The 24380-nt window shown below is 42.9% G+C and overlaps 1 protein-coding gene across 2 annotated transcripts; it reads right to left on the minus strand.

Moving 5' to 3' along the window:
- Positions 1-1882: 1882 nt before the first annotated feature.
- exd3 (exonuclease 3'-5' domain containing 3) lies at positions 1883-24179 on the minus strand. 2 transcript variants are annotated; one of them, XM_068652727.1, is made up of 21 exons: positions 23908-24179; positions 23333-23392; positions 21487-21551; positions 20709-20852; positions 20298-20483; positions 20142-20195; positions 19775-19917; positions 19597-19703; positions 19458-19531; positions 19285-19323; positions 19027-19193; positions 18301-18448; positions 18032-18230; positions 17842-17951; positions 17580-17763; positions 17300-17472; positions 16691-16915; positions 16237-16290; positions 16031-16162; positions 2696-2762; positions 1883-2599 (listed from the first exon to the last, which is right to left on the minus strand). In XM_068652727.1, the coding sequence occupies exons 2-21, from the start codon at positions 23358-23360 to the stop codon at positions 2262-2264; spliced, it is 2637 nt and encodes an 878-aa protein (XP_068508828.1). In that variant the 5' UTR covers positions 23361-23392; positions 23908-24179; the 3' UTR covers positions 1883-2261. The 2 variants fall into 2 exon arrangements, with proteins under 2 accessions (XP_068508828.1, XP_049594976.1); XM_049739019.1 differs by having other exon boundaries at positions 17294-17472.
- Between the last annotated feature and the right edge of the window lie 201 nt (positions 24180-24380).

The raw sequence follows: 24380 nt of genomic DNA on the forward strand, positions 1-24380 counted from the left end.
ATCAGAACTTTGGCTTTAGTGCGTCTGGACACTTGGAAAACATTTGCGCAGACCGCAGCGGCAAAATGTTTCGGCGTTTCTTCCGTTTAATTCTTAGGAATAATTCTCTGGGAAGCAACCAAAACCAGATAAACAATGCTTTGGGAAGTAACAAAAGAATGATTGGATTCAAACTGTTATTACCACATTATTGGGGCTACTAAATCATCCATGATGGAATGAACTGTTTGAATGATCACGCAAGTCAGTTGCGGTTCTATTATTGGAGCCGTGTTGATAAACAAGGCGTGCATTTTCCAGAGTAAAGACAAAAGAGCCCGGAGTCGAGGTGACGCGTTGTAAACGCACGGGCCGGACGGAGCGAGGCAACTCGGCGCGCAAGGCCGAGCTTTGGCGCCGAGACGTGCGGGGAAAGACAGGAGGGGGGTCCCGGGAGAGGGTGGGGACGGTATGCAAAAATGAGGAGACAGGAAAACTTGCAGAGGAAATGGATGTAAAAGTGTCACGTAAAAATGTCAGTTAAAAAAAAAAAAATAACACCTCACATTGGTAACAGTGGAATTCTTGCTGAAAAGCCTGTATTAGGGTGTGTGTGTGTGTGTGTGTGTGTAGAGCAAGAGAGAGTGAGAGAAAGAGGTGACGTGGTACTGCGGAGGGAGGGGCCTTCTGCATCCAATTCATTCCGGACACCACGTGTCCTCAGAGCGTGGGAAAGAGGCGAGCTTTTCTTCCCAGCAAAGAAAGAGCAAGGATCAAATAACATGGCGCTGCAGCAGAGATGGTGCTCAGCAGACAGGCAAGGAGTTCACTCCAAAGGCAGAGCTGATTTCTGCCCAGAGAAAGTGGCAACTTCTGCAAAAGAGTTGAAGCTGTGTGGTTTAGTTTAAAAGGCGGAGGAGCTAAGCTGAGCACAAAGACATGTGGAGGGAGCTACGACCACCTGGACTAGGCACATAGGGTGTCGTTTTGGAGCTAGAGGGTGGCAACTCTTTGCATTCTAATCATTTTAGATTTGCTTGATTATTCTTTTGGTTTGAAAATGGGTGGCGGTAAATGCAAAAAGCAGGAAGTGTCTTTTTATTTTAAAAAGGGAAAATCATTCTTTGCAAAATTTGGGGAATTAGGTCACACTTAGTGATAAATTGTGGTAATATTTAGAGACCTTCTCAGATTTTTTTTTTTGCATTAATATCATAGTGTTAATTAAATGTAAGACTTAGACATCATCTCTTTTGGTCACTGATCAATTTCACAGGTCCAATTCCAAACAGCCACAAAGAAAAGATCGTCACTATTATCTTTGAAAAGACACAATACTTTGCAAAGTCCCTACAGATAACCGTATTGTACGTTGTGTAACGTTACTTCTACCGACAAAGCCTCAATCTGTGGTGGCCAATCCCTTGAAGTTAGGCAATTAGCAACACAGCATTAAATGACATTCCTCAACTGTCAGTCCCACAAATTGAATGGATGACTCAGAAGATATTTACCTGAAAGACACCCAGCACAACATGACTCATGGAAATCCCTGTGGCTTTTTACATTTTTTTTTTTTTTTTTTTTAATGTGAGACGTCAATAAAGTGGAGTGGACATCTGCCAAGTGTTAAGGATAGTTGGATTTTTATGAGTGAAGAAAATGCATGTGAATCTCTTAAAACCTTCAAGGGCAAACACATAAAGTCAATGAAGTATTTGGGAAGAGAGAGAAAGAGGTTGGAGATGAAATGTGAAGGAATTCTCACCGCATGTGTTGGGTGATTCTTTCAGGTCGGAATCCTAAACCTCCCAAATTGTTCATGTTGCACCTGTGCAGCTTAATTATTATTTTTTTAAACGAAAAAAAAATACAGCAAGCACATTCTCACAATGCTGCAAAATTGTCCTTAGAAGAAACACAGAATTTTAATAACAAATATTAAATGTACACGTTATACAATTCTTGAGACAGCCAGCGAACCGCAATAAAAATGCCCAGCTTCTTGAATAAAGACAATTAAAAAATAATAATAATTACCAAAAAAGTTGAATTAAAAGTTTTTAAAAAAACTTTCAATAGCTGTCTGTTCTAAATTACATGATATCAAGTTGTGATTCAACTTCATGTTTGACTCCATTTTAAGGCTTCTACAACAAAAACATGCTTGATTGAAGAAACACCGTGATGATAAACGCGTTTACATTTTAACCGAAGTAAGGTCCAACAAATCTAATAATAATAAAAATGAATTAGAAAACAGTCACTTTTTGTGTCTAATTTTAGACACCTTCCACTTTGGTGTTTCCCCCGTTCCGTTTAAAATGTACATCTGTGATGTGCATGACTTCCTTAAACATGGAGACAACACGGTCAAAGTGAGAGCCCTCCCAGAACACCTTTCCACAGCGGGTACAGACAAAATAGTGGGGTACTTTGGGTACCAGGGTCGGTGGTACCGTGTGCAGCTGTATGGGTGCCCCTCCGGGAAAGTTCAGGGCCACGGGGTCCAGATCTGACAGGGAGGCCCATTTACACTGAGGACCATATCTGGGGAGTTCAAGATGAAGCGGCTCCTCCTCCGGTGGTGTCAGCGACGTATCGGTCGCCTGCACAAATCCTACAAAAAGAAAATAAGTGGCAAAAATGGAAAACACACATTCGTTAGCATCGTGTTATGCTAGCGTTGCGTGTCATTTTGTGGTGGTTGACTAACCTTTTTGCTTAAGCATCCTGATCATGTCTTGTCTGGGCAGTGCCACATACTGATCGCTGTTACACGCCTGCATCAAGAATAAAAGAAAACGATAATTAAAAGCCAGTCATAAAGGATTTAATTTGCGAATAATTACTGACGCAATTGAATGAACTCGTGGTGAACTTTTAATGGGACTGTGGTACGTGGAACAACGCTTTCTGAAGATGATCATCACTTTTGCCTTGGCTCGATTTAAAAGTATGACAACAGCGCACGGATCGGATCTATGGGAGAGTGTGTGTGCGAGTGTGTGCAGGAGAGTGTTTACGCCTCTAACATTCACACGTCCGTGCCGCCCTGTCCTCGACGGTGCAGGACACCCCTCCCCGACCCGGCAGGACATTAGTGACCTCTTGTTTGCCGGCCTCCCGACGTTCGTGCGCACATACACACACACTCCTACTCTCACACACACACACACTTGTCTGCGAGCCATCCTGACAGCATGAGAGTGCTAAAAGCCTTGTCAACACACCTGAGCTCCACCCAGCAAACAACATTCCACTTAAGTTTTTAAATCAAACCCCATTCAGCATATCTCAGTCAAGTTAGAGTAGATGAAATGCTCTGTTGGCCCCATATGACCCAAAAGGCCGAAGCTTTTTTGGATCTGGCTTCTGGCGAGCTGTGTTTGCCTCTGCGGTGACTGAGGCCAAGACATGGGGAGAGCGGCTAGACAGTGGAGGTGTGGGAAGAGTGAGGTGTCAGCTCCTGTCTTGTCCGTGGGAATGAGGCTCATCACTCCCGTCATTCCGCCTTCACACTCGCGGAAAACATGCATTTGCGCACACACCAGGAAAAAAAAATTAATTCCACCGGCACAGACAAAACACTCGCAGTGCGTGCAAAACCACGGGCATCCAAAAAGTGCGTGCACATGGCTCACACATACGAGCGAGGCGGCAGCCAGAAAAACAGAGTGCTATTTGCTCAGCTCAAAAGTTTCCCAGAGCGGAGCAAGCCAAAACCTGCAATGAACTCTCAAGGCTGAGCCACGCATAGGCAGGCACACACGCAAACCTGCATGGAAATGGTGCTGTGATTCATCAAAACACAACGACAAGTGCAGGTACGCTACGAAAAACGACCAGAAGGCACACGCGGGGTGATTAAGTGGTATGAACAGATTTGTGGAGTGCTTTAAACACATTTATGGTTCGGATGGCAATAAAGTGCAAAATGAATTTTGTCAAAGTGGGTGGTTTGTCTTTAAATGAATACAGATGGCAATGCTTCCATCTCACTGCCTGAGACCGGATGATTTTTTTTAATTTTTTTTGCTGCTGCTTTTGGCTAGCCAAAGCACATTAAGACTAGACTTTCCACATCAATACATTTAACTGCTGGAGTTTTTTATGTTTTTCATAAAGAGCACAAGTCATGCCAAAAAAGTACATAGGTGACTGCACAAAGATCATTACATTGTTATACTGATACAAATCTGCCGTGTCTACACAGGCAGAAAAAGAAAATACGAAAAATATTTCGTTACATCACCGAAAAGCAAAGCAGCTGTTTTCATTCCCGTTCATGACTAATTCATTTTAAAATTGGGAAGGTTTTTTCACTGTGTGTTCTCTCGAGTCTAATTTGAGGCAGTCTTTTTAATAAATGTACCCAATAACCATAAAAGTAATAACAGCAATGTGGTTTGCTATTGTTGTTGTGACGCACTCCAAATGCTCACAGTGAACACTTGACACACGTGTAACTGATTTTTTGTTTTCACAGCAATAAAATAGAATTGATCCCCATGTTGTTTTTAATAACGTCCAAATTGAGACCGGTTTTCATGCTCTAAAGTGTAATCGTTAGCCAAAATCAAAACGTCCAGGACGGCAAACATTCAAACTGAACTCTTGTTTTAACGGAACTTTTCTAATTTTAGACACTTGCGACACGTCGTCGCCTTCTTTTGTTCCCTTCGGTGTTTTCCAGGGGACCTCGGGCATTCTCACACTCCGTGTGGCCGTGCCAGAGAAAGAATGCTCCTTGCTGTGACAACAAAGGCCATCTAAAGTGTGATACTGTGTTTCAAAGGATGGGAGGTGGTGGAAAAAAGGGGAGAGAAAGGGGGGATATTGGAAAGGAGGTGGTGGGGGGGAGATTTTTTTTTTCCCCCCTGACGCGCTCACACACCCGGCGCTGACTCCGTAGGCAGCTCCCATGGGAAAATCCTACACCAATCTAAAAAGGCGGCGCTTTTTAGGGCCCATGTAGGTCACATGGTTTGGGCAGCCAATTGCGTGCTGGTGATTTGATTCAAAATGTGGCAAGTCAGGTAAGGGGCAGCGTGGGAACTGGAAGAGAAGACGCAGAAGAGGGGAGCAAGACATGCGTCGTCGTTTCCCTTTGAATGTTGTTTTTTCACTTTGGTAGTCCAGAAAAAGGTTAAGAATACCAAAGTCCGCTTTTTGAGAGTGCTGCGGTCTAACGCATATATACAATATTTAGGAAAAGTACATCCTTCCCTGAAAGGGGAAAAAAATACATTGCACAGACTCATTGTTTTTTCCCATTGTCCCATGTCGACAGAATTTTATCGTTTTAGGTTCCCCATCATTTTGTTCGGCAGCGTTTTAGCGCCACGTGGAAATGATTGTGTGATGCATTTATAAACTCTGTCTGGGTCAAGGAAAGTGCGTTATACAAGATTTATAGTACAAGACAAGTTCCAAAAAAAGTCACAAAGCAGCCATTAACCTAGATACATTAAAAACTACTATTAGCATTTAGCATCAAATACATTCATAAATCAGTCAGCGCACGCTGCATATAAAATGAGATTTGTTTTTACAACCAGAGGGTTCGAGGAACTCGTGAGGGTCGGTTTGAGAGGACCTACCCGCTGTGGCGGAGGTTTCTCAAGAATAACACAAGCCTTCCAGGGCTTATTTCTTTCTATATGCGTTCACACCGCCAGGAATGTTCAAGTGACATAAGACGGCGCTTAGCATAAAGGGGATTCAATGATGTCACTTTCCCGCTGGGATAAGCCCCCTGGCTGACTGAAGAGGAAAGGGACACAAGCAGAAGTCAAGGGAACTTCTTGAATAAAGGGCAACTTAAAGTAATCTTCCTTGGATACTGATTTTAGAGGCCTTAAAATCGTAGGACTTCAGCTACGCTCAACAATCGAGGTCCAACTTTAGTTATGAAAAGAAAAATTTCCGTGCCATTTGGACTGCAAGTTGGTGAATTCTTCATGCGTTAACAAAACTTTTTCAACAAGCATAAAACTTCATTTAATTTCTTTGACTGGAAGTCTGCTGGGCCTTTTTAAAGTCAGGTCACATCTCTTTACAACTCACACTTGTCTTTAAGAGCAACTTCAAGACCACATGTTGAAGTGACCCACATCCGATCTGGAAAAGATCACATTCTGTGTGGTTTGTGTTTCTGACATTGCCAAGAAAAAGTCACATGTGGGGTGGGGATGGGGGGGACTGATTTTTACAGCAGTGTGAAGGTAGCGCCAACAACATAATGGAGGATACCAGGACCTTAGCCTGGCTTTCTGAAAAAAGTTGTTTGAACTCAGAAAAAAAACCCACTCTGCGGTTTGGAAGTGACCATAATCAACACCAGACTTAAACTGAAACCAAACATGCAGTAAACAGAAATCTATTCATTTTATTGGCTCGCACCGGAAAAGCCAAAGAGACACATTTTTGGCTTGTCTGCCCACCTGATCTTAAACGTGTTGCCATTCCTATGCAGATGCTAGGCAATTCCAAATAAGCGCCGACTGTAAATTATCTGAGTTAAAATCTCGGGCAGTCAACACTCCACTAAAGCCGGAGGGAATCTGAGGTAAGACGTGCCGTGGTCACGTTTCCCACAGGATCCTGAGGGGGGGGATCTGGCTAGTGTCTCCGAACCCGGAGTCTGACGTAATTAACAGCTCTGCTAACTAACCACTACCACCTGACGGCAACCTGAACTTGGACCGAAGCAGGGCTTGTCTGGACTTGACATCACACACTCCTTCCTCTGACTCACTTCAATCACAGACACACGGAAAAAAACCCCCACACAAGTCACTGCATAGACTGCGCAGAAATAACGGTCATTCCGAATCTTCAAGGTACCAAGACGAGATTTAAAAAATAACCGTCGGTGGTCGAGAAGATAGTCAGCCCGTTACACAAATGGCACTAATGCTCTCCCTCAGCAGTTAATTCTGTTTTCTCCCCACTCAACCTTCAACCCCAACCTCTTTCTGGCTCTCTCACCAATTGGACCCATGTTGTCTCTCTCGCTCTATGTCTTGCTTAGAGCTTCATCTACCCCCTTCCAGGGTTTCCTTCAATCTACCTCGCCACTTCTCTCTGGTTGTCTCTCACCTCTAACCTTCTTCTTTCTCTGCTTCTCTGAGGACTCTTTCTTCCCTCTTTAGACGCCAGATAGCTGAGGCCAGTCCTAAGACAAGCAGCTCGGGGGAAAAACACTACGCTGAAAAGGTCTATTGACAATGCTGTTCGCTCAGCAGTGTGTTTTGAGGAGGGATAAAAATGCATTAATAGCTGGATTAGACAACCACACAGCATCTATTGATGGCTAGCTTTTGGCACGATGGGTAAAAATGAAAAACAACGAGATCAAACTTGAAGCCTGGCACTGCGACGGGGAGCGGATGACATACAATACTTGGCACATGGGTGATTCACAAGTGGAGTAAACTCATTCCCATGCGAACATAAGGTTGTTGATGGTGCTCGGATGGCTGCTTTCTAAGCAGCTTGTTAGTGCCCTTTTAAGTCTCGCTAATTTAAAGCTACACAGCCATAATTAAAACGCTTGTTTAGCTCACTGTCGCAATGTGAACTTAATTTGCGCACACATACTTCGCGGCACAATCTTTGGCTCATCCTACAGGGCGCTTCACTTTGTTCTCATCTGTTCCTGACGCGGAGGCACGCGGGGAATGTTATTGTAATGTAGAGTGACTCATCCAAGATTGTAAATATTGACAATAGCGGCGGCCGCAAGCGGGGCCGCTCTCTCTTGAGGACATAGAAGGTCACCATAAGATGAGACTGGAGACATGCTGTTTGGCAATTGTCCATTACTTCGAAGTGTGAAGTGTGTACGGGTTCTCTTAGTGACTTGAAAATAAATAGAAAAATTTTGTGACAACACATTCATATTTGTACTTAATCTACATGATAAATCTTTTTATATAGTATACATTTAGGTTAATCCATAATTCCTTGATTTGGGGGGGGGGGCAAAAATGATAAGGGTTGTTTTTTCCATTTGTCTTGTTGACATCAAAAACTCTATTAGCATGAAAGCAAAAGGGGCACCGGTTATGGAAAGGTGCGATAATAGCACATAAAAGAGGGAAGGGACCCGGGGGTTAAGTGGCAATAATGATGCGGGATAAGACATGAGTGGGTGTGTGTGTACATGCGAGTTAAAACTCACATCAAAGTGTTTCAGGGAGTCTTGCCCATGTCAACAAGAGACACGGAAAAGGGGGGGGGGGCAGAGGTTAAAAAGGGAGTGCGTACAATGTTGGAGACGGGTGGCAGTACACGATGGTGAACAAAGAGCGCAGGGGAAGATGGCGGAGCGAAAGGAGAACTGGGTCGGAGGTGGACGGTTGGGCTACGTGGGTGAAATCAGAGAGAGTTGGGGTTTCCAGTGAAATAAATCGCCTGGAGTGTGAAGAGAGGGGATGATGGAGAGAGTTGGTCTGTCACGCACACTCTTTAATTCTACTATTCGTTCCTTCCCTGCGATGCGTCTCCCTCTCCGCAACCGGCCCCAGCGAATTCCCTAGGGCCAGGGGCAGTCCCCTTTCAGTCTCCAGTGACACAGTAATTAGAAGTGTGGGAACTGAATCCAACCCTCTTTCTGAGCCCCACAAGCCTCCCCCCCCCCTCCTTCTCTCGCAACCCGGGCTTGCTCCCATCCTTTCACTCCTCGTTGCCCTCCAAGCAGCTTCAGGCAGCTAGCCTTTCTCTCAACTTCCTGCGCCACCTTTGTCACCTCACCTTCGTTCTTAAGCCCGAGGGCCCAACATGTCGCCAAGGAAATTTTCATGTTTCTACATCAGGGTTAATGATTTAAGCTTAAGCTGCAAACAATGTTTCCTGTATTGCCATAGCGGTGACAATTAAAGAGACTGTATATAAACAATTATAGAGAACATGGAGTACATTAGCTTGACGAGATAACTTAAGATAATTTTAGTTGCTGACAATCTGCGAGGCAATAAAAACTGACGCGTGACCTCATTTTGCATTCCGACCATAAGGTTGGGATTGACAACATCGGCTGGTGTAAACCCCCCATCCGGGCATAGGAAGTACCAGAAAACCAATTTAGGAAACCGGAAGAAACCTTGAGAAGAGGATCACAGATGGAGGGATCCCCCTTTTAGGATGACAGGATCGCAATGAATGATGACTGGTGTTTTTAATGCCAAGAAGTTGAATATGTCAACATTATGTCAATGTTATTAATGACGCAAAAAAAAACAAAACAATGTGAACAAAGGGTGAGCTTACTTTTGACCTTATATGGTAAACTAATTATGAGATAGACTATATCGTCCATATCTCATGATTGATCCCAATTTCATGGATGGGAGTGAAAAGCCCATCACCAACTGGTAATTAAATTAAAAACATTGTATCGAAGGGATCCAGAATCCTCGTGGGCCACCTGTGATCTTCATGGGAGCTACATATCACACACGCTCACACACACGCACATTGAACCCCTTACCCTGCATTCACCCCCACCATCGACCCCCCCCCCCCCCCCCCCTAGCCACAGAGTCCCCGATCCCTTGGAACAGAGCAACGCTGTCTCTACCGCTCTCCATCAAGCTCAACGCCACCCCCCCCTCCGCCCCTATTCGCTATCTCCGCGGCGATAACCATGGGAACAGCAGCACTGTGGGAACGGGCCACCAGTTGACCAAAATAGACAGCAGCAAAATGGAGGGAAAGAAAGAAGGAAAGATAGAAAAGACTCCCAGGATGGAGGAGTGAGGCTACATGTGACAAGTCCATGAGATCATCCAGGTAGTCTCTCATTTTTGGGTTATGCCGACAGCAGAAGGGGACGCCGAGTTGCTTCAGCTCCAACATTGCGGTGGTGATCTGGCTTTTGCATACATTTTGCACCGTCAACAGAATAGTAGCAACTGGCCACAAAGACCCTCCACTTGAAGACACTGATGCAACAGAAACACACACACACCCAGTAACCACATTGGCCCCAAAAACCACATGAGCAAACTTGAGGCAAGTCTGAAAGTCGACCTAAGTTCAGAGTAGACATGAGCGGATTAGTTGGCAGCTTGTGTCCTTAACGGCGATATCTTTTTGTGGAAATCAAGCCATATTGGTGTTTATTTGTGTTTGGTCCATAGGCAATGGCTACTGGTCCCAAGAGAGCATACACAAAAATACTCGCATGCAAACACACTTTGATGACGCAAGATAAAATACCGGAATGAGGTTCCTATGAGAAACATAGACACGAGGCTTCCTCGGTCTGAAAGGCGGAGGAGGAGGAAATGGGAAAAGATGCAAATACGTACCATCGTCATGTTTTCTTTTTTTTTTAACTGCTGCAAATTGAATTTTCCATTCCATTTACAGTACAGTACATCCTCCCGATTACCAACATCGGACTTCAAGAAATCTACTCTTACAAAGATCTCTGATTAGGTATCACCATCCTAAATGTAATTGAGCATTACATTCCATCTTGCCCCAATGATTTATCTTCCATGTGACTCATATCTATCTCCGTCAGTTCTTTTTTCATTCTTATCCTCTCCATCTATAACCCCCCCCCTTGTGCTCGTCCAGGCTTTTCCCAGGCCAAGCAAGCCTGACCTCCCTAGACTTCTACCTCTCAGATCCCTGGGGGTGAGGGGTATCCGCCTGTGGCTATTCCCACCCGCCAAGCGCATTGACTTTAATCCGACTATGTGTAACAGAGGAGGAAACGAGAAGGAAACTAAGTGGCCACGAAGGCCACGCACAAATCTTTGTAACGCTTGTCAGCCTGATTCCAAGGTTATATTTTAACAGTCTTCCTCATCTGTCCACATTATTTTCACAATAAGTCTAGAATGGTAATTCTCACTGAGTTGAGGCCATCACTTTTCAAGACAACCAAATCTGTCTGCAAAAGTGAATGTTTCTTCTAAAGCCAAAACAAAAATATAATAATGTAAAAAACAACTGACTAGTAGCAAATAAATAATATTTTAGCTGCCGTTGGCAATGTAAATGCTAATTGATTTGAATAGCTAATAAAAATATAAGTAACCCTGCTGGCAATAGATAACAATAAAGTTGAAAGAGGACAAAAAAAAAAAGCCCGTGAAGCATAGAAAAGTACACAGTCGTTTAAAACCCGTCCGTCCAGAATGCTGACTTCAGGCAAGCTTGTAAACTTGTTTGCATCCTCCAAAATTGATGTATCCCTCAATCTCTTAAACTTCAACCTATAATCAAGCGTATTCTCTCCTAGAAGTCACATCAACAACACAATAAACAACCCCCGGTTCCGGATAACATACTGTCAAGTCAAAGCAAGAGCGGACAAGACATGAAAGGCATGATTGCATGTCGCGGAGACACGCCAAGGTATAAAAGCAAGCTTAGTGTGCCACAGAGTCAAGATAATAATAAAGTGAAACAACCCAGGTCCCTGCTGAGAAGGGCGGGAAGAGTTGCCCATCATGCAAGTTGTGTGCTACGTACATAGGCAGAATGAGTTGCAAAAGAGCTTTGCTATGCTGCACTGCCACTCGAGTGTGGGAGAATGCTCCATGCTTCACTAAGCTGCAAAGGCCCAAGATCACATTTCACTACCGCAAGGGAAACCATTATACCATGACCACAGACACGGCAGCAAGATCTGGGGAGGGGAAAGTCGCGGCTGCCGGGACTCGTCCTCTCAACAGGTTTTTCAGTTACATTTCACTGAGGGGAATTTCTCGAGTTATGTGTCATTATTATACATTTTTATAATCAGGATTAATAAAAGGAACCCATTTGTACTCGGCTTTTGAAGTCGGGATCCAGCGGAATAAAAGCTACAGAGCAATTATTCTATTTTTTGCAAGCTGTGGATCATTTTGACATTATCGTCCGGGCATTTTTAAATCAAAAGAAAACATGTCGTTCTTTTACTGTGTGGTATTGTTGGCATTATTTGAAGCCAGCTTTGTTATTATGCAGCCTAGAATTGTCCCTCCCTTAGGAGACTAGGAGGGCAATCACTCACAGCAGCAGTCAGGCCATGGAGCTACTGTGCTCTGCAAAACATGAGAAACTTCCTCTTTCTGCGAGGACGTCGGAGGGGAAAGCATCGGTAAGTGGTTCCCGTTCCCCTGAGCTGCGGGGGAAAGTAGACCCTCTCGAGTGCCCCTCGGCTTCCCCCGCCTCCCCCGTGAACCGGCAGCGTGGTTGGACACGCACACGCACAGTGTGGTTTCTCTTCAGGAGGGGAACATAAACAGGGCTGTCTGTCTGCAAGCGCGAAGCTAGTTCTCATGACATCACCACCCGTCAGGAATGCACCACTCTGCCCTGTCGAAACCCCTCCGCCGGCCAGGAACTCACACGTACCAACACACACATGCACAAAAGCACACGTTGAATGATTAATGCGCCACCAGCAGCATTTTTTTTTTCCAGGGTAATGTATAGTGTACACAACACGTGAGTGGCATTTGAGTTATTTACTCTCCTCCTGCATTCCTTTTCCTCAACGGTCGGTTTTAATGAATCACTCGCATCCCTACTTTTAAAATGTAGCCCCATCATTCGTCACTACTTGGGTATGTGTGTTGTCGCAAGACCACCCACACACAAAGACTCATCAAAAAATGGCACAGGGTTAAATTGAAATATACGAGTTGGTGAATTTGAACTGAAAGATATCACAACAGCTAATTAGCGTTAGCATGTTTACGGCTGAGACTGAGACTGCAATAGCTTTTAGCACAACTAGATGGTTGATGGCTATTGGTTTCTTTGCCAATGCATTTTTTTTTTTTTACAGAAGATTGAGCCTCAATAGTGTGTGGCGCAAAAGGGACTTTGTGTGTTTCAGTGTGTGTGTGGGAAAACAAGGGAAATTACGCATTACTTCCTTGAATTGGTGCTTAGAGGAAAAGCCCTGTCGAGGCTTTCTCCTCCCTTCTCACCTCTTCCTCCCTTTTCTGTTCCTTCCATCATCATCAACCCCGCTTCATCTGTCTCCTTTCACTCAGCTACCATCATCTCCCCCTTTCATATTCCATCTTGCATCCCTACCTCCATCTCACCTTGTCATTGTCATGGACACTTGCTTCCTTCTCCCTCTCGCTCCCTTCCCTGGCTCCTTAAACCCACTCTGATTCTCTCAGGCTCGGTGACAGGAAGCAGCTTGGCTCTCAGACAATGGAACACATCAAAACTCGCCACCAGCCTCGCCAACTTCACGCACACACACATGTAGACAAACAGAGCAAGACAAACAGGACATTCCAGCTGCCGGCTGCACCGGATTCCTCGCCTTTGCTAAAGTGAAACGGAGAGTGAGACTCTGAGGGTGGGAGTGGAGAAGTGAGGCAGGGGCAAGGAGGCCAGGAGCAGATGGGGAGACGGGGTCAGACGGCGAGAAATAAAGGTGAGCTCAGGGAGAGTGGATTGAATTTCAGGGAGTTGAGGATATGCTCTAATTTTGAACAGAGAAGCGATACCGTAATTATAAGACATAATTGATATTAAACATTTTTTTTTACCTAAAATTGTTACTTCAACTACCAAAACGTAACTTAACTCCTAAAGTAAGAACGCTATCACAATGCCAGTGTTCCACTCATTTCTCCAGAATAATTATTATTGAATGTGTCAGCTCCTGTTGCACTTCAAAAATCATTTCCACGTCACATGACAGTTCCTGAACAGTAAAGTGAAAGCTACACATTAGTGGTCCGCTCATGTTTGCACAGTGGGATTTTGTCCTGGTTTGGCTCCAGTCAGACACACAGACGCAGCAGGTTTCCCTCCACACACAGAAAAAAAGAAGACAAATATTTAGGCTCTTCATCTTAACGACGGCATCGCACTGTAATAATGTCAGATGTAGAAAATGACCACACTTGTGTGTGTGTGTGTGCGTGCGCGCGCCCATTAGCATTTTCTCAAGTCCTGCGAGTGTGTGTAAGAGGAGACGTGAAGCGCTCACCACACACAGTGGGAAATATTTGGGATGGTTTCCCTCGGAATGTTTTGGCATGCCTATGGAATGTCCTCCCCCCCCCCTCCCCCTTTTTAACCGTCTGTAACTCCCTTTTCTTGCTGTAGCTCCCCGTCATCTGCTGTGAGCAGGGGCAATGGGAAACCGCTTAAGTGCATCAATGTCACCTTGCACATGCAAAGAGAATATTAATGCAGGGGATTAAAATGCATTTCATTCTGGCTAAAATTTGTCCGAATTTTCTTCATTTTTTTTCCCCATCACGTCATGTTTTCAGAAATTTTCATTCTTCTTTTGTTTTTAAATTTGACTTATAAAAGATTGCGCAATACAAATTTTAACCTAAGATGTTTTTGAAAAAAAATTCCACCCGTTGCTGAACCTAACACTTAAATCATAAATATGACTGAAACTGATACTGTATCGCATATATTTTTGTTATATTATTATTATGAAAACCTGATGTGCAAAGGAAAAACAAGGACAAGTTCAGAATCAGCGCAAAGAAATTCATCTACACAAGTGTTGTCCGAAGGTCATTTTTCTGCACTTACTGTTCGTTCTCAGGCTTGTGCTTCTCATGCAGAGATTTATATGAGCCTTTCAAACAATACTGTGGTTTCGAGATGGTGAAATCCTTAAATTCTTTGCAATGCTGCGCTGAGAGACATTGTTTGAAATTACAGTTGTGTGAGCATATTTGCGGTGGATTGGGGGAAAAAGAGAATCACACAAATATGAATCAGGCTTGGCCAATTCACGTGTGCTCATATACCCGCACAACACAAAGTATCTTCAAACATGTTGAAACTTTTCACATTCCTTATAGTTGTCAGCCCACGGCGTTTTGCAGATCAAAGCAAAGAAAAGTTGCCTCATTCTCACCCAACCTCCTTTTGAGTGGCATAACCTCTTTGTCATAACTAATGTGTGCTAGTTTAGCCTCTCTTAATTCTCATTTACTTTCACTGGTTCTCTTTTGCTTTTTCCCCTCCTTGTCATCACCTCTATTCTCTTTTCTCACCCCTCCCTGCTCTTTTCCTCTCGCTAGCCCCATCGTAGGTCTGACCCCTCCCTCGCGTGGTGTGGCGGTTCCTGTTGCTCTTGTTTTCACTTCCCCAGCAGTCTGGTGCGTGGGAACCAACGTCGCCGCTGCTGCAGCAGCACTGTCTATGACTGACTCAATTCCTGTCTGAGTGTGTGTGTGGATGCATGTATGCATGTGTGTGTGTGTGTATAGGTACTGTGCGTGATAGTGGCAGGAAGTGTGAGTTAGGGATTTTTTTTTAGTGTGCACGCATCTCACGCTATGTGTGATATGTGTTTGCTAGATTGTCTATCTCACAGGCAATCTGTGCAATCACAGCATGTCTATAAATGGCTAGCGAAGCACTGAACATCTGAACGGAAGTTTATGTGCATGCGTGCGTGTGGCAGGAAAGTATATTAGTGCACATGTGGCATATTTGTGGTAAGGATGGTGGATGAAGCTGAATAAGTGGAGTGTAATGAAGTGTCTAACACTGTGAACTCCACCCATGGACCAAACCCTTTGCAAACATTTGAAAAAGATGAAATTTAAAGATAAAGGACAACAGCACAATCTGATCTTTGTGGAAATTACATAAAGAGCAAACGTAACGTAATTTATCTATTGATAAGAATGTATTCAACTTGGTAATATTTCACTAACTTAAAGTAGGGACCTGATGTGGGTCAAAGATGATTATTTTTCCCTTTTATTGGTCATTAAGCACTATTATGATAGTATATTTTAGTGTGAGTACTGTGATTACACTACAGCATATATTAATTTTACGGCAATGCAGGATCATTTTTATTGGTGGTCCAGGTTGGTCTACATGTTGGAAGCCTGACAAAACAGCACCAAGTGGTCCTGACACATATTTTTTGGGGGGGGGAGGGCAGGGGGTTAAGAACACCCAAGATTTGGACGCCCTCCCAGTCAGCACAAACATTTCTCAAAACAGCCACCCACAAAGATATTGTCAGGTCATATGGCATATATCAAGTCAAAAGACAGAACATCTTGAACATTCTTCCTACCTGGCAGCGGCTGAATACATCGCAAGGAGTAGGCCGGACGTTGAAGTGTTTGAGCACTCGGACAGCTTGATCTTTGGCCTTTTCCGAGCAGTCCAGGGACAGACAGCGGCCTTCGCCCACCTGGGATCTCAACTGTAATGGTACAAAACCTGATGAATCAAAATCAATTAAGCTTTTGCAAATATAACTTAGAATTGGTTTCTTACAGTCTGGTATGGTTGTCCGCATGTGAGTATAACACGGTATTCGGCTTGTGCTATCTGGACAAAAGAACACATGTTTTTTTTTTCTTTTTTTTTTCAACAATCATGTTAACAAGGTATTTGGCTGTGGTTTTTATTGTGCATCTTAGATTAGAGATGGCTGACTGCTGGCTGTGGTGAGCTCAGGTTAGCAATTGGCTCATGGATATAAAATTGATACGACACGTGCTGTATGCCTACGGCAATGCTAAGCTAGGAGGGGCAAAGGAGTCAGTGCATTCTGCATGAGGACAAGAAATCTCACAAAACAAGCTCAGGTGGAGTGAATTACAAACAGTTCCAAATACAAGTCGGTGTCAGTACAAATGCTGCTCGAAAGCAAAAACAAAAGATGCATATTAGAATATTATTTTGAGCTAGATACATGTATAATTGTTTTTTTTTTCAACACATGTACCTTTGCAGCCACTCTGTGGTCATCAGTATTCTCCAAAATGACCACATCGACTCCCAAACAACGCAAGTACCTCCCGAGGCCTTGCAGCATGTTGTCACAAACCACCCGCAACTGCTGGGGGGCCAGAGAAGCAGGAGGGGAGTCTTCGGGGGGCTCCTTGCCACACAGGAGGCCTTTCTCAGTGTCAGAGCAAGGGGGACTGACCCATTGAGCCCCCTGACATTCCTAAATGGACAGAGACAATAATGCGATACTTAAGTGATCCCCACAGGGGGATTTTCTTTTCACTTGCAGAAGAGAGCTGGGAGGTCAAAGCACAGGGTGAGCTATACAACCACCACCCCCGGCGCTGCTAGAGTGTCTTGGTCAAACACACATTGTTCCCACCCGCAGGTTTGATGCCCCAACCCAGATTCTTTACATGGGATCTTTCCATTTTGTGTCACTCAGAAGCGAGAAGAAGTACCGCTAGTAAAAGTACAAGTACTGGTATATTGTATAAATTGATAATGGTTTCAGTCAACTGGTGGGCTGTGACCTAAAAATGGGTCAAATTGAGAAATTATCCTTGAGGGATAAAAAGAAGAACTTGATATTTCGAACCTTAACCTCTTTGTTGCTGTTTTGATTCATCTTCTTGTTTTTTTTCTCCTTCTGCTTTGCATGTCCATTCTTCTCTGGTTGCGTTACAGTGATGGAGCGCAAATCTCTTGGAAGCCCAAAGCTGGCAGGTTTAGCAGAGAGCACAGAATACACATCCAACAAACAGTAAGCATCCGTCACTGGAATGGAGTGAGAGAAGAGGTGACTTCAGTAGAGAGCAATTATTTAGGGAATACGTTGCTTATCAGTCAGAAGTATAAAAATCGGGTGTTACTGAGTGACTCACCTGCATATCTGATTTGGCTGACACGCAGCGGACGCTTAGTCCAGTTGGACATTTGCTCGGTCTTGTCGAGGGCCTTTCCCAGGACTTGTTGAACTAGAAGACTGAGGCCTTTCTCAGGAGAGTTCTCTCCCACCAGCACCTCCTTAGGGCCACGCTGTGCACCGCTCACCTTGCCACATTGAATCTACAAAAATAAAGTGTTACAATGCAATAACTTTATTTCAAATGTACTGTTGGAAATGATTAGAACACCAGATATTACCTTTCGGTGTACGTTAAGAAGATCAAGCATTCCCTCTATCTTCAGTGGCTCCTCCACAAATTGAGGCCAAGTGCATTTGAGACACCTAAGATCTCCAGCCATGCCATAACCTAAAGAAAATATAGTTCTAAGTATGCTTGCACAAATATCTCAAATGAAATAATTTCCATTGTCAAGTTTAGCTGCTTACCCACTTTAAGGACATTTTGCTCAGAGAAGAAACTTCTCATGAATAAAATGGTCTCGGGATGCTGACGCAATCCATTTGCACAGAGGTCCAATAGGAAAACGGTGTCAAAAGTAGCAAGCTGTATCAGGGCAACGTGCTGAGTTGAACCGCAGCCAAATGTGGGCTGCCACTCCATATCAACTCCTACCACACTGCCCTTCTGGAAAATAGAAAGGGTAAATCATTTAACCAGAGTTATTTGATATTTTCAGTGTTTTTCCTGTCTTTACCTTAAAGAGAGTCTCCCGACAATTTTGAAGGGCTTCCAGGGTTTCCACGTGCTTAACTTTCTCTTTGGCGAGAGGTACCTGGTAGAACTTTTGACAATGAGCTTCAGATGGCGTCCACTCCTCGCTTTGTGTGGAATCACTTGGATGTCTGAGAAGATGTGACAGATGTGCATCCTTTTGCGTGTGTTTGGAAAAAACACATATTGTCATTGCAGTTTGTGCCACAATGTTCCCAAGAGTTAAAAAAAAAAAAAACATTCACTAAGAAAAAAAAAAAAGATCCGTTGTGCATACTCTAATATGAGCATGTCACTACATTTCTCCATGTTGTGTAATTCATCTAAAAGAAAGTTGAATTGTTCGGGTTGTGAGAAAATGGGGATGTGGTCAACCAAACTATGAGAGTGAAACTATTCCTCTTTTTACAAAATTGGTTCCGTATGTGCACATCACAATTTGTATAACAGTGAAACATCCCAAAACCGAATTTCCCATTGCGATTGATCATATTGTGAATTATTTGTTCCAGACCTCATCGCATCTTAACAGGCAACGTTTTCATTGTCATACAAATATGAGCATTGGTTTTAACAATATTTGTTACGTCACATGTATAAAAAGAAATCAACCATAGTTTGACAGAAGGGTCACGTGACTCCAATTGTCATCATTTGTCTCACTTTAAGGCCGTTGACTTTGACTTTACAAACATTTTGGCTGACTCACTGTAGCTCGGGTGATAAACTCTGCTGGGTGTTCCAAACCACAAAAGGGAGTCTATGCCTGGGAAGGCTATATCTCAGCGACCACTGAGCGGCTTTTTCACGTCCACAGTACTTCAGCAGCATCTCCACCAACAGGATCTGGAGCTCGAGGTCATCTGCCACGACGGTCTGCATGTTTATGACGCACACAAAAAAGTCCGTTGTGGAAGGAATACAAATTCTTTTCGTGCATGATCATAAACTAAAAGATGGCACCTACTTGCACATGGTCACTCCAATTCTCCTCTGTCATGCTGTTCTACAAAGAGAAGAGTGGACCAAGCAGAGGGAAAAACTGTTTTATCCCATAAAGAAATACAGCCAAAATAAATTTGGCATTTCATTGACCAATTGAAATTTAAATGAGTTTCTAAAAAAATAAATCTCACTTACATCTACAAATCTCTTGAACATGAGGTACCGAAGTGTATCTTGTCTTCTCTTGCGCAGGGCATTAGGACACAGCCCTGTGTCAACGAGAATATCATCCGATGAATACCGAACAGTGATTCACACGAGCACCGACGCTCACCTTGATCGATATTAAATTTCTCCGCAAGTCGAAAGACATGTTTTGCCAGCAATTTGGGCTTGATTTGAGGATGGCTTTTTTTGGATGTGGCGAGGTGAGGAAACTGCCTATGGAAACACACAAATGGTGAACTTTTGTGCACATTTTGTCTTTTTTGGACTCGTAATGTGCACCATACTTGCTGATCATGTCTATCACTGAGAAGTTAGGGTGGCACCAAGAGTCAAGCAGAAAGACCAGTTGCTTTTCAAGATGTACGTGTCCTGTAACAAAGCTCTCTGCTAATGACAGCTTGTCCTGGAGGATGAGTGGCATGCACACCTGCAGGGGACATTTTGACAACACTCTGAGGTTTGAAAATATAAACACACCACAAAACAAAATATTTTCCCAAAGCTGACAGGGGCTGATTTCAACACAACGAAAAAGTGGACTGTGTCAAGTGTGCAATAAGTGAAGTACTTTGTCAGAAGCGTGTTACAGAAATGCAGTTCTAACAATCTTTTTAAGGCCACCTTGATAAAATATAAAAATGAGCAACTGACCTCTTCCAAATTTAGCTCATTCTGCAAATTCAGCTTTTTACCGAGCACTGCTGCCTGTAATGAAACAGTAGGTGTTAATTTGGTGTGTTGTGGAACAATTGTTTTTAATTCGTATTACTTAAGACCTTCAGACAAATGTTGACAAGCAACACTCGCCTCTTTGTAGCAATTGCGGGCCAGTAACTTTCTGACATGCAGTCGCAAGGTAGCTGAATCCAAAGTGGTAAGCTGGTAGATATTTATGAGACCGTCAACATGGCTGCTTTGGGAGTCGGTGAGAAGGAGAAGGGCCCGATGCTGGAGGGCTGTCGCGTGTTGCTTTGGAAGTGAAGTCAATGTAACCTGAAGCACAAAAATATCAAAGAAACATTAAGGGAGGTTAAATGTTAAATTCATTCTGTAAGGCAAGTTGTCAGTAGTAGAAATAGGCTCATTATCTATTACTTTAATAAGGAAAAAGAATAATCTAGAGAAAGGTACTTATCGTAGCCTTCATAATATGATTAAAATGCATTATGCTAAAAAAAAAAGAATTCAGAGGAACATTGCAATTAGTATTTCACCGACCTGAGGATGTTCCTTTAGCCAGCTCTGGAATTCCTTGAAGATCTGGGCCCCCTTCTGTTTAGACACAGAGCACTCTAGGAGTGTTAGGAAGGCCTCCAGGGGATCGTCCAGCTTTGAAAAGTCTTCCTGGGCTGCCAAATGGAGCTGTAGGAGGAAAACACCGACGGAAAGAAGGGGGAGATAAGAAGTCAGATACAAGAGATAATTAAAAGTTAAGTAAAAAACTGTCTGAACACTAAATAGGTTTTATGATGGATTATTTGCATCAAATTTGCATTACTGTAAAAAAAAAAAATGTGTTCAGCTTGCACTTCCACTTTACTTTCAAGCATTTCACCATAATGAGACTTCCACTTAAATGGTTCAGGAACACACACACACATACACACGCCAGGGGACATACATATATATATGGGGTGCCTACTTAGGAATGCAAACTTTGGCTTTAGAAACTTCCTTTAGGAGAAAATAATATCTGTGTGAGAATGTCTGGCGCTGCCTCCTAATTTGCCCAACAGATGTCATTCACTCAATATCCTCCTCACACAGATCTCAAGTTCATTCAGTGCAAATTCCTTCCTTCCTACTGACAGCCACTCTGGTTTCCTCATTAACGCACAAACACACACTGGTGAGCTTCATTTAGGGTCAAGTTCTTCATCACTCTATTGAGTGTTTCTTCCTTTTCAACCGCTCCTTGTAGAGAACAAAATAACCCTCCATATTTTCACCCTTGTTAATATTTCACATATGGAGCTAATATAGGGCGAGCTCTCACCGTCTGCACATCGTCGCTACACCATGGTTCCAAGGGGTGCTGTCTCAGCAAGGCTGGGTCAAGACCTGTGGGGATAACACACGTGAGGTGGGGTTTCACTTTGACCCTTGACCTCCTTCAACCTGTCAAGGAGCGAAAACTAATGGAGCTATAGCTGATATTCGATGAATGATTTGGAAGTCAAGCAGCATTGTAGAAAAAAAATACCATTACAAATTAGTTTAGGCCAACATTCAGCTTGGAAAGTCATTTTGGATCAATGTAGGCACAGCAAAGAAGTTGTTATTCTTTATTATTATTTCTTTAACAGGCAAACCAGAGCCACCATAACATTGGAATAACAGCTGAGGTAGTTGGGCAGGAAAGGAACCTGACATCAGCTTTGCGTTCCAAACACATGTGCAGCTTGAAAGGACACTTTTTGGCAGGGCACAGAAAAAAATACAAAGAAGGGAAGATTTGTCGACGCAATTACATAGCGAATGATTTTTTGTCTTTTCACTACTATACCTGCTGCCCCTCTAGCTCCCTTCCTCCTTCCCAGGGCTCGTTTTCCTGTCCTCCGCACCCTCCCTGCGGCAGCCTCTCTCGATTTTGTCTCGGATTTCCCCAGGAAAGGGCTATGCGCTAGTCATGGTGTAAAAAATAAAAGCCTTCCTGATGAACAGCCTGGGAACGTAGACCCTAGAAGACCTCTCCCTCCTCTCCATTCATTGTATGTGCCTGCCTTACGCATTTAACATTTATATTTTGTAAAATTAACTGATGGACTATGATGAGAGGCTGGAGGCTCCCTATTCACAACATATTGACGCCATCAATGCACTTTGGTCGATTTTGATGCCTTAATAATATGAAGTAATGATTAAAAAATATATTTTTCAAGCATTTGCAAGTTAAATGTTTAAAGGGCTTTTTTTGAATTGGGCCTGAAAAGCAACCTTATTGTTTTCTGCATAATATAGCACATTTCTGAGGGCCTAAACATAAATGAAAACTCAAATTGCACACATATGAGGACTGGTGATTGTTTTTTTTCTTCATATTTTAAAGCTGTCATACACGAGTACAAAAAAAATTAGTTTGTAGCGCCCCCTACAGAGATTTAACGGAACTATATCTTGGAAAGTTTGACCTATGACTACAAACATTGGGAGAAATGTGTGTTTTGGTCATAAAAAATTGTCTCAAAAATGGAAAACACTCAACACTTTCTAATACGAATGCTTTTTACTAAAATGACTCACAAACAATAAAAGCCACACTTCCAACTCTATGAATAAATCTCTATGAAATTCAGTGCACGAGCTACTCTGCCTGCCTGTTGCCAGGGTGCTGCCAAAATAAAGGCAACACAAAGATCAAGTGTGTAAATGGGGTGTTTGGTGTCACTTCAGCCACCAGAACAGCTTTAGTGTGACTTGGCAGAGAGCTTTCGCGAGTGGTTGAGCCCCACTGGAAAGATGCCATGACATTCCTTTAACAAGCACTTTTGTATTGTACTGGATAAACCTTTCAACAGGTGCCATTGTAAAGCATCGAGGAGAAGATTAAGAGCACTTGCTGAATCTGAACCTTTATAAAGCAATGTTTGCATATGAATTACTCTAGTTTGGAGCCCCAAGAGCATGATTTTTGTATAAATAATTAACATACATTGTGCTCCAGGCTCCAAAATTACTTTAAAATGGAGCCTGATAAATTCAGTTTACACAAAAAGCAACATTCTTATTATCAAAACAACCCTTTCAGTCTTAAATATAAATCAAATGTAAACCAGCAAGAACAGTGTTGTGCACCAATTATAACCTCAAAACATCCAACATATGTAAATAGTGATACAAACCCTTTGAATTCGGAGACAAATTGTTCATTTCTGTCCACCAGCTGGAAGGTTTTTGTCAATCTGAAAAGAAGATAATAGAAAATACACTCATGAGACAACATTGATATGACAGGTGCTTACATTTACAGAGGATGAGCCTTAGACTCACAAACCTGCAATTAACACATTATCAATAATCGTTATGCGAGTGTTCAGAAATGTTTCACAACATGAGGCATCCGTATAAGTCTATGGGCTGGCCCACCACAATTAAAAACGTATCCTCTATTGCCATCTACTGTTTAAGGCAGCTAAGGAACCCACTTTTACGAAAACATTGGAAAAAAACATCACACTAAACATAAACTCCAATGACAGTCGTAACACATTAATTGTTATCTCAACTATTAGCATTGAAAAACCAACAACAAATCAATGGTATTACGTCATGACAGATTTTAGCTAGCTCATCTAGTGCTAATTCGGGATAACACTCTTGGACACTGGAACTCTTGAATTCATCTGTCGAGTACAACTAATACGTATCTGTTTGATCGAAATGCAAAGTTTTGAAACGAAATGAACGTGAAACTTACCACATGTGCAATTTTCTCGCTGCTCGACTGAACTAAATTTACCTTTTTGCTAGCATTTACATTTCTTTTTCCTCAATGTAGGTTTAAGGTATTTTAAAAATGGTGCCACTTTTATCATAATGTCTTGTAAAATGTATATAACAAATATACAACAAATGGTCGCCCAAAAATAGATATATCACATGAAATATGAAAGAAACGTTGACGTATTATTCTGCGTATTTTTCCTGCAAGCTAACACTGTGGTTAAAACTTGTACTTCCTGGTTTAGTCACGGGACGTTCACTACTGCCGGTGATTGGGTGACGCGAGAAAGCTTAAAAATAGTCGATTGGCCAGAAAAATGGTTATTTCTTATTTCCGAGGTAATTTATAAATAATTGTTTAACCTTCCCTGAATAATCACAAAACAGTACTTCGTATATATTTTTGATTGGATTTAAAAAAATACATCTAACAAAAGTTTCTTGTAC

This window comes from Syngnathus scovelli, chromosome 13 (assembly GCF_024217435.2).
Source record: "Syngnathus scovelli strain Florida chromosome 13, RoL_Ssco_1.2, whole genome shotgun sequence".
NCBI classification, from domain to species: domain Eukaryota; kingdom Metazoa; phylum Chordata; class Actinopteri; order Syngnathiformes; family Syngnathidae; genus Syngnathus; species Syngnathus scovelli.